At 37.4% G+C, this 11,017-nt stretch overlaps 1 protein-coding gene across 1 annotated transcript in view; it reads right to left on the bottom strand.

Annotated features, from left to right (window-relative positions):
- Window positions 1-2,394: 2,394 nt before the first annotated feature.
- Window positions 2,395-11,017, bottom strand: part of LOC113617918 (glutamate receptor ionotropic, kainate 1) — a 59,541-nt gene continuing 50,918 nt past the window's right edge. The window contains exon 11 of the mRNA XM_027101478.1: window positions 2,395-2,854. Coding sequence (XP_026957279.1) covers window positions 2,699-2,854 — 156 coding nt within the window. The 3' untranslated portion in view covers window positions 2,395-2,698. The remainder of the gene's footprint in view (window positions 2,855-11,017) is intronic.

Here is an 11,017-nt window from a genome sequence, read left to right as displayed (position 1 = left end):
GAGTTAAACTAAAGCAGTAACTGCTGAGATAGAGAAAAGAATGCTGGTCAAATATAGTTTATCTTCACCTAGTTTTCTTTAACCTACTTCCTTCTTATTTCTGTCTCTCTCCAGCATCTTCTAGACTAAGAATGGAAAACTCTGAGCCCCATATGTATCAGCAACCCTATGGGGCCAATGCAAGTAGTTAATAGTTTCTCTTCCATTTTCTCTACACTGAAGGCAAGAAAGGCTCAGATTTGAAACTTGAAAGGAAAATAAATCTTAACTGTGAACATCGTATTTCAATCAACACTGACTTCCCTTTCTTTTCTTGAATACTTCACCTGAGCCATCTTTTCCTATTAACATCAAGAAATTGCTGAAGGAAGAAATGTTAGATCCAGTTTTTAATTAACTTTGCCATTGATTTCTACATAACTGTGTATGAGTCACTGTTCTTCAGAGGAAGGGATGAAAATCTCAAAGATTAATAGTTGATCTCAGGGAATTTTTCTGGACCAGGTTCCAGATATTCTGTAGTTTCTTCTTATTCTCTCCTCTGAACTCATTAGCTTACTCTGTTCTTCACCCCACCACACACAGACACACACAACATATGCCCATGTGTACACATCAAATGAGTTTTCAGAATAAAAATATTGGGGGGAAAGGAAGGTGATTATATATTACATTTAGTAGTTAATATAAAAAAGCCCTGTTCTGCAGTTTTGCCTAGTTCAATATATTATGCCTTGAATAAAAATTCAGTTACTGATAAGTGAAGAGGAATATGGTTAACGGGCTTTAAAATACCTAGAAGCCAGATTGACACACACACTTTACATATTAGAAGTTGATATACTTTTTTTCCCACAAACTACTATAACTGTATGTGAAACGATACAGCACTGTAATATTTTCTGAAATGAGAGAAAATATTGTACTATTAAATTAGAAAATGTAAAATAGAATTCCTTTGGTATAATTTTTAATGAACTAAATAAACTGCATATTTGCCCTGTCATATTTTCATATCATTCTAGTTCATTTTCAGCTAGTTGGATTCATCATATTTCTATTTGTAATTTTTAAATATAAGCATCTTAATGCAGTTTTATGAGCTACATTGTCTTCTATTTGTTGTTAATAAAACTCGAATTGATCTGAAATCTGAGTGTTGATTACAATCACTGAAAAATATCTGTCCAGTATCTGTTATTGCTATTTTAAAGGTCTTTTTTTTTTTTTCCTTTTTAGGTCTGGAACTATTTTTGTACTTAAATTCTAGAGAGACTAGATTAAAAGTTTCTTTTAGTTGTAAAATAATCCTACAGAAACCAATGGGATTTAATTATATGAAATATTGATCCAATGCCTGCTCCTTTTCCATTGTTTTTTCCCAATACCTCAGCTCCCCAGTTAAGCATCCCTTCCTCCACACCCACTCCTCCACACCCAAATCCTGGTGTTTTCCTTGAACCCCCTCTTCTTTCCCTCATGACCACTTTCTGAATCTCTGGCTGTGTGACTTGTGCCTCTAAGTTACCTCTGTCATGTAACAGTCTCTCTGGTACTCCACTGGCCCAGGCTATAATATCCTTCCTCTGGGTTACTGAGCAAGGGAACCTCTCTCTTCTCCTCCTCTCAGTCTTCTTTCTCTCAGTTCTTTATTCTCAGCCAGAGTGGTTGTTACTGCTTAGCCCCATTGTACCTCCATGCATTTTAGCTACCAAACTCCTTTTTCCTCCGTCATTCTGGCCCTATTTCTCTCTTATTGCAGTGCCTTAGAATAACTACTTCCTCAACTGGAATGCTTGCCTTCTCCATCTGATGTCTCTCTCTTCACTAGATTAACTCACTCTCCTTCAGATCTTAGCTGTACCTTCCTCCAGGAAGACTTCCTTGTCCCATCCCTGGTTCAATACTACTGCATGTTCCCGCAGCTTCTGACCTCCATTGAGGAAGTGTTTAATCCTCCTTTGGGTAATAGAATTTTTTTTTTCATTTTATTATAATATATGCGAGGGCAGGGACCACATCCCTCTTCCTTACTGTGGTATCCCCAGAACCTAGAATGGTGCCTCAAATGTGGTGGACACTTTTATTTTTTTGAATGAATTTTCCCTCTTTAGTATCCTTTTATATTCACAGATGTTCCAAGTACCAATTAAACTATTTATAAAATTAGATTTTAAAACACAAAAATGAATGGTTTCATTTTACTATAATCACTAGGTATTTGGTATAAACTAAAAGAATTTTTTGAACTCAGTCAGAAATTGTTCTATCAGGCTGAAAATGTAAGAGGATTCATCAAAATAGCAAAGTAGACAGCTGATGACACTTGGAAACCAAACATTGTGAATAAGAGCAAATAATGGGGAACAAACCAACACTCAAAATTATTCTGGAAAAAAAACCCTGTTGTTTTATTATTATTTAGAAAGAACACACAGCAATTTATTGGGATGAAAGAGAAAAGGTGAAATAAGTGAACATACAAATTAATTTCAAAAGAATCCGTGCTGCTTCCCAAGTAATCTCGGTCTATGTGAGCTTTTGAAACTTTTGTATTTCTTATATCTGTATGCATAATCGAGTTATGTATATAGATATATGGAAACACATAGCACAGGTGTCAGAAATCCTTTCTCCAAAAACCTGTAGCGAGCATGTGTTTTTCTTCCTGAAAGCTTCCTACAGGTGTTTTCCTGGCTCAAGCCACACTCTCTTTTCTCTGAGTTCGTCTTTGATGACAAGTGAGGATACTTGTGAAGGAAGATTTCCCCTTAGTTCTTGACTTTTTCTTTAGCTTTTTCTGATTTTTGAGTGAGATTCCCAGTTCTTCCATGATGGCATTGAAAGAGAGACACTAGAGAACATGAAATAATAGAGCATCAGTTTAACCCACTATCTCCGTGGTTCGTTGATCTGTCTCTTGCCTAGGTTTTTATGATTATGAGATATTGGTCTAAGACAACTGTGCCACAGGTAAATCCCCAGCCGGTTCCCACACCACCTCCTCCACCCACTGCCCCCCACCCCCACCTTTTCTACTTGTGGAAACTGATTCGACAAGTGAGCTGGGCAAACTTTGGGGTTTTATTCACAAATGAAGTAGCATAAAACTACCCAGGTAGGCTCTCAAAATAGACAACTTACCTTTGCGGAGACACCAAAATAGAGTTAAATTAAGTCATTTCCCCCAGTGAGATGATCCAAACATTGATAGGATTATCAAGGCATACGGACACTTCAGTAATGCTATAGAAAATGAACAAACCTTCTCTACACCAAGGCTTTGTTTTTTTCTCCCATGAAACCTTACTTTGTTCCTAAAATAAAATCTAATTCTTGATGACTTTCCTTTCTGATAAAAAAAAAGAAAAAAAAAACAATTTTAAATTGTATATTTTCTCCAAAAAATCAGAGAGATCTGGCAGCAGCAATGATGCAGCTGTGGTTGAAATGAAAATAATATGGTACTGAACTGCACAGCAAAGATGATGGCATAATACAAAACAAAAATGGAATTATGATTATAAAATGTTATGCATATGCAGATGGCATATATATGCATACATATCTATTACAATTACACTATGTCTGTTCACATGCACAATATATAAATGGTGTAATAAGACATAATTTGCTGTCATTTCTTCCAGCCAAGATAAGATCTTTGAGTGACAAATTTCTGCTTGTATAGAGATTTCTACAAAGTAGTGTTGTTTTTGATGAGATTGCTCCTAAAACTTTCTGTAAAAACCCAAAGGCTTTGGTAAAGTTTATGGAAGTGCAAGCATTATTCCTTTACCATTAACTCACAAAATAGACATAGTTGAAAGCCAAATGATAACATGTCACCAGGTGATTTCTTTAGGATGTGAGTGCCTGATAGGAAGAAATTGGTGCCCCATGTGTGAAGAGTATGGAATGTCTTCTGTGGTCCTTGGGTATCAATGTGCAACATTCTTTTTTGAAAATTTACACTCCATTTTGTTCTATAAAAGAGCTGATGTATTTGATATAAGTAGTAGTTTTAATTTATCTACTTGATTTGAAAACCAGACTTACAAATTTAGATTCTAGGTATAAATTATCCACTTACCAGACATACACCTCTAAAAAAAACCTAGCTGTTTGCATATGAGTTCTTGTCTCTTTTGCACCTAAGTGTTTATAGGATTTGAATTTAATTTCCACTTTCCTATGGTATGAAAAAATGAAAATTCAGGTCACACATGTTAATTTTCTTTCAAATGGTAAGTTGTAGCTTCAGTGAATTGAGAGGGTGTCAGACCACGCAAAGGAAAATTCAGAAATGTTTTCCATGAATTATACTTCAAAAAATGCTACAGCAAGTATGTCACGAATGAGATATAATTTTTGTAACATTATGTGATGTGAAATTTGTGTTGCTGCTAAGATGGAATGGATATTTTATAGTGTCACTGTGGTAGACAGTGTTGTATTGGGGTTTTGCAAACTTTGTTCAGAAATTTATCTGAATGGAAGAAAATGTTTTTGCACAGGACATTTCTGGTTTCAGAAAGTTCATTAAAGTGGAAGGAGAGGAGAGAGGGAAGGAAGGAGTGTCAAGGATTTTACATACGCTGTTACAACAGCCTTATAAAGAAAGAGTTATTATGCCCATTATATAGATGGGGAAATTTACTATTAGAGATTTAGGTAACTTGCCTAAGAAATATGGCTCATAAGATAAAGAGCTTGCATTTGAACTCAGCCTGTCTGACTCCCCAGACTTAATTGCTTTCACTTGAAATCTGCTACACCATCATTAATTCTTTTTATTAAATTATTATAAAGTGCTTTCTGTGGATTCTTTCCCCATAAAATATGTTAAGAAATTATAATCTTTTTGTTTTATTTGAACTCTCAAATGTTTGATTTTAGACTCTTCACTTTGTTTTGCACTGAAATGACAAAAACGGGTCTCTAGATGTGACTCATGTGGAAGACACAACCAGTTTTACAACACAACTTGAAATCCTTCCTTAACCTCTTTTGGGTAAAGGGGCAGTCATAGATCTTATCTTGACAATATGTATTGTTTTTTCTTTAAAAACAAAATCCTCCTCCAAATTTTTTATTGCCTTAAAATACAACAAACTTCTTCTTCTTTTTTTTTTTTTTTTTCTTTTTTTTTTGATTAACCCTGGGTATTTATTTCTTGCTGCCTGTGTGAGAGTGAATATAAATATAGTTTTATCAGTGGTCTGGTTTCTCTGTCTTTGGTCACAAACTGTGATTTCTTTTTGATTCTTGCTTTGTCTCCAGCTGTCAAAAAGAAAATGGCAAGATATGGGGGCTGACCTTTCTGCTTCCAAGTTTTTGCTGTAGTCACAAAGAAAGATGACCTTTAAGGCCCCTACAAGCCATGAACTTGAGCAAGTAACACACTCTCATATCCACAGGAAATGAAACTGTGAAGGTCATCTTTCAGCACAGAGTGGCATGGGAAGGGCTCATATTCATTAATCAATTTGCCTATTATAATCTAAGAACTAAAACTACATATAACATATAAAGATTGAGCTTCTGAACTAGGATCAAAATTATAGTTGCTTTCCACAATTTTCACTTCTGGACTTGGTTTTCATGAACCCCTTCATGTTCATACAGCCACAGAAAAGCTATATTTAAAGCATGAAGGTTTAAATTTCTAAACTCCTTCATTAGAGAGTATCAAGCATAATGATGTCGACCTAGCTGCTTTGCTCTAGAGGCAGGGAAACTAGGGGTAGGATACTGCAGCAGTATCCTCCAGTGCTTTGCAAACTCTAAAGTCCCCTGGTAGCTTGGATCCTACGTCCTCCCATTTTTCTCTGGTGGATGGAATTCATATTTTTAGTGGATCTACATATATAACCATGAATTATAGTTATGAGTTGGCTCCTGGTGTCAGAATGGTGGAGTTGAAGTTTCAGCTATGCTGCTTAGTAGCTGTGTTACACTGAACAAGGTGTTTATTTTCTCTTTGACTCAAGTTTTCTTATCTGTAAAATGGAAACAATAGTAGAGTCCTTTTCGTAGAGCTATTATGAGAATCATCAAGTTGACATACATAAAACACTTAGCATAATACCTGGCACATAGTAAGTACTCTCTTTCTTTAAAATAGAATGTTATACATCACTAGAAATATTTTAAGTCTACAGCACTCGCTGATCTATCATCTATCTATCTATCATCTATCTATTTATCTGTCATTATCTATTTTTTTTAGTGAAGTGGAAAAACAGTGACAATTTGATGCTTCTTTAATTTTAACCTTTGCATGCCCTTCTCTGCACCAATTCCTTTGAACTTTTTATACCAGTGTTTTAGTTCAAGTAGGCGCTATACATGTTTAAAGCATAGAATTTTCAGTGTCTATTATTATTTGTTTTACACAGCCTATAACATGTTTTGGTGTTTATGTAATAATAGGCTTTATGACAGCTTGTATCTTGCGCATGATAGGTGGTCATCTATAAGAAGAGAATGGAAACTAACTGCAGTTCCTTGCCATTTAAAAGTATTATCATCTTTGTGCATAAGGACCCATTTACAGTGAATCCCCATGATGATAAGTTTGATAGGAAAATTCACTTATAAATGAATTTACAGTAGTAAACAATGTGACTGCCAGTTTTGCTCTTCCTGGCACTATCCAAAGATAAAGTGAGGTGTGTGTGTGTGTGTGTGTGTGTGTGTGTGTGTGTGTGTGTGTGTGTGACTTCTCTCATAGAAGAAAGGAAACTGAGAAATAGAAGTTAGTCTGTTAGAGACTGTGGCTGAAACTTCCACTAACACTGTAGCTCTCTTGGCTTTAAAAGGAGAAGGACCTGCTTCTTTATTCTGCAGAATGTCATCCCTCTTCTCCACTTCTTCAGTGCCTGTGGTGTGTCCCTCATGAGCCCCCCTTTCTTTCCTTTCTCCTGCCTTGTTTTACATCCCTCTTTGGCTTGTTTCTCTTTATAATTGCTGACTGCATGACATCTCCTTTGGATTAACCCCAAATATTTGATTTCTTGGTACTAGAGTGAAGCTGAACATAAATTATTCTCCTCTCCTGACACCTTCATCCTTTTATTGCAAATACTGCCCTTGAAATGTTGGGGGGAGCGAATCAAGTTCTTCTTGTTTTAAAATAAGCTGCCTTAGGGAAAAAAAATTCTAGGGTGGAGAATGTTTTTTTTATGTTGTAGGAAAAGTTGTGTGCTAGAATTTGATTGTAGTTTACAATATTGAAAGAACCGAGGCTAAGCTTTCATACTGGTTGCAAACTTGGCATCAAGATGTGAGTATCAGATTGATCCTCGTTGTATATTTAACATTTATGCATTCAGAGCTTTCATTCACTGGTAAATTTAGGAGAACTACTTTGAATACGTAATTTTAAGGGTTTTGCTGACAAATTATTTTTTAGAAGGTCTGGCCTAGCCAAGAATATAATACAGATTTTACAGTTTTCTCCCTTTAATTTATTAGGCTCCCTATTCAAAGACATTTGAAGTGATCTGTGACATTGTCTAGTAAATTTTCACATTATACTTAGAAGAAGGATATAGATAACATTAATGTCATTTTATAGGTATAAAAATCTTTCGTTTTATGTATAGATCTGCTTTAACTTAAAGGCAGGCTGTGATTTAAAGTCTTTGTAAAAACCGTTCTCAGTAAAATATAGAATATCAGTAAATATAGAGGGGATAGGTTGCTGAGAAATAATGCGATTATTACTACTATTACTATTATTTCCTTGGTTTTGTCAAATTATTGCCGTAGCTGTGCGGAGACAGTGTCTCAATGAAGAATCCTACTCGTATGTTTGCTACCTGAAGGCTTTGGACAGTCTGGTCACCTATCTGCACAAGTGTTTTACTTCTTCACAGGATAATTGATAATCTACGAACAGAGATCAGACTTTAATCATCCTGCATTAATTACAGAAAGGAATAAGGAAGGGGAGTCTTGGAGTAACTATACAGGCACCATCTTTGTGTGCAGTTCTCGTGTTCCAGAACTCAGAATTTAGGCATCATTTACTCTGGTTTTACCAACTTTCTGGGTTTATTCAGAATCCCTGGTCATCTTTCATGTAACCATCCTTAGGATTTTTAAAAAATGGATCTGAGAGGTTGAGAGTTAGTCACCGTATTAGCTTTCAGAATAGTGGTTATGATGAATTGTACCCAGTAGCTAATGAGGAAGCTGATTCTCATCTCCTAAGTCTGTGCTAAAAATCTCAGGTAGAGGAAATTTCGACACTGAACAAAAATGTCAAAGTGTGTTTCCCACGCTTATCCTCACCTGTGACCCAGACCCAATGGTCTTCCTTTCACAGACCATTTCCCTGCTGATGCTTTAAACTGGCTCTTCATTGGTAACCACTCCCTACAGCCCTGTCTTGCCTTCCTTTGGCTATAGAACATAGACATCCCTAACTGATTTTTCCTGGCTCCTTTTAATGCCGTGTTTTCACCATCTTTATGTCCTTTCACCTCTTTTCTTCCCTATTTCATTTTTGTTCCCACACGTAAGGCTTGATGCTGACATTTTAGCTCTCTCAGATTCTATATTTAAGCTTCTAATTCTTTGCATGAAGGCATGCCCTAGAATTCTTTGTTTTCCTATCTGAGGTCTTTAAACCAAAAAATATATCTATGGGGGGCACAAGTTTACTTGATGGGGCCAGATACACAAGGATCATCTTTCTTGGGTTCACTTTTATTTAAAGATTTTATTTAGAAAACTTTTTCTTCCATTAAATTAAATGTAACTATAATGTTGAATGTTATTCTCTCTCTCTCTCTCTTTCTCTCTCTCTCTCTCTCTCTCTCTCTCTCTCTATATATATATATATATATACACATATATATATATATACATATTTTTTAAAGAATTCTTACATTTTTCACTTGGGGTGGCTGTCCAGCGCTATACCCCCAAGCTCTTAGGGTATAGGAAAATTTATTCTCTTCTAACATTAGTGATAATTTCATAGAAAACTTTGAAATGTGAAGTTAACACTGAGGCAGAACATTTTGATATTGATCTATGTACTTTTTCCAATTCTTCTGAATCTCAACTCTTTTTTCTATTTTTACAGTTACAACAGGAGCTTTTATATGCATTGCCCACAGGGTAGGATGACACAGAGAAAAAAAAAAGAGGTAAATTTGCAGCTTTGAGTTTTTAAATAAACCTGTATAGACCTATGGAAGCTATTGCCATCTTTGAAGCAATTAATTACAACAGCCGGGTGTTTGAAAGAAGAAAAAAGATAGTGCTTTGAATTGTAAATTTGCCTTAGAGCCTTCAGGATCCAGCATATAGGACTGGGCATAGTGGTGAAGATAGGACTGTTCAGTGTCTGCTTTCAAGGAGAAATGTCCAACCAGGTGATGACACATCCCAGACGCTGAGGAATACCTGAGAAGGGCTCCCTCACTTGCCACTTCTGGGGTTAATCTTCCCTCACTTGCCACTTCTGGGGTTAAACTCCCAAGAGGTGGAACAAGGAAAATAGCCCGGTAGGTGAGGGGACCTAAGAACACAGGGAAATTGTGTCCACTCTCTGTTCTAGACTCTCAGAGGAAGCAGTCACTTGAGTGGAGAACTGTCCTCTGTCTCCCATGGCCTCTGAATTGTCTCAAGAGCAGCTGCCCCAGAAAGGGCACAGAAGTGGCAGACGGGTATCCCATTCAAGCCTGATGGCCAAAGAACAGACAGTTGTTTCTGCAGTGAGGATAAACTTCAGGTGGGCTCACATACCCAAGGGTAAGCAACTCTCTTTGCCTAAAAGTGGCAGAAATGTTGGTCTGCATGCCAAACCAAAGTGTCCACAGTGTCTTCTCCTCTCTGGAGTCATAGCCAGAGGCCAATGTAACTTTCTTCTCCAGCCCTCTAGCTTTTCTTTGTCTTCCTTACATCTCCAAAGTCTGCATCAGCCCCTCTTGAAGCTAGGAGCCTGCATGCTTCCTCTGGATTTGGTCTCATATGAACGTGACCAGGCTCTGTTCTGATAGCCTGAGTTAGTACCATGGGGACTGGCGTTCCCTCACTTCACAGAGGAGAGGGCCTGGTCCTTCTGGCAACTCAGAGGCTGAGTTAGGGCCATAGAAATAAAATTCCAATAAATTCATTGCATGCCTCGTTTCATGCAGAGAATGGCCCTGCCTTAGAGGTAAATTGACTCTGATGTAGGTTTTCAGATCCCCATAGTACCTGTGGACATAGCACAGGGAGTCCTTGGGGTACCAGCTTATACCCACGTGTAGTGGATACACTTTTTTCTCAAGCTACAAACCCAGGTATACAGAAAACAAAAAAACTATGCGATGCCGTTAAAAAAATAACAGAATTCACCGTAGCTTATCGGTCCCCATCTGCTAGTGGATCTTGTCAACTCAAGGTAACTCACTTTTGGTTTAAAACTAAGTTTTCATTTGGTTAATGGCTCAGTTAATACATGCCTCTTCTCATCTCTCTTCTCCTTTTTTCTTTTCCAGGGGTGTCTGGGCTTAGGAGAGGTTGATAGAGGGTCTTGGCATTGGTGATAGTGGGAGCAGCTTGTCCATGGCCACCCTCTATCCTTTTGATTCCCCCTGGGGTGTGACATCCTGCCAGACCATGGATGCTGCTATCTCTGCTGCATCCTCTGAGATGCCTGTGGTCTCACCATGGTCTCCATGTCAGGTCTACACTTTGAATCGTTTCCCTTCCAGTCTCAAGTCTTCCAATCCACTGGTTCTCTCAGCCCTTCCACAAAGCTCTTTGTTGGGAAAGGCCATGAACTTTTAGATGCTTTCCCTGGAATGCTCTGGGGTTAAGCAAGACTCTATGAAGCTGTTCAAAGGATCACTGCCTAGACATTGATATTCTACCATTCAGGAGACAGTTGGATGTATGATATCTCTACAAGTCTTGCCATCTCCTGGGTTACAAACTGTGAACACAACAATGGCACTTTCTGTTCAGGATCCACCCTGAAATTTTCTGAGGTTTCTATTTTCCTGTCCCTCTA

This window comes from Aethalodelphis obliquidens, unplaced genomic scaffold (assembly GCF_003676395.1).
Source record: "Aethalodelphis obliquidens isolate GAN/ISIS:26980383/991018 unplaced genomic scaffold, ASM367639v1 scaffold1, whole genome shotgun sequence".
Classification (NCBI taxonomy): Eukaryota; Metazoa; Chordata; class Mammalia; order Artiodactyla; family Delphinidae; genus Aethalodelphis; species Aethalodelphis obliquidens.
This window is presented reverse-complemented; position numbering and strand designations above follow the sequence as displayed.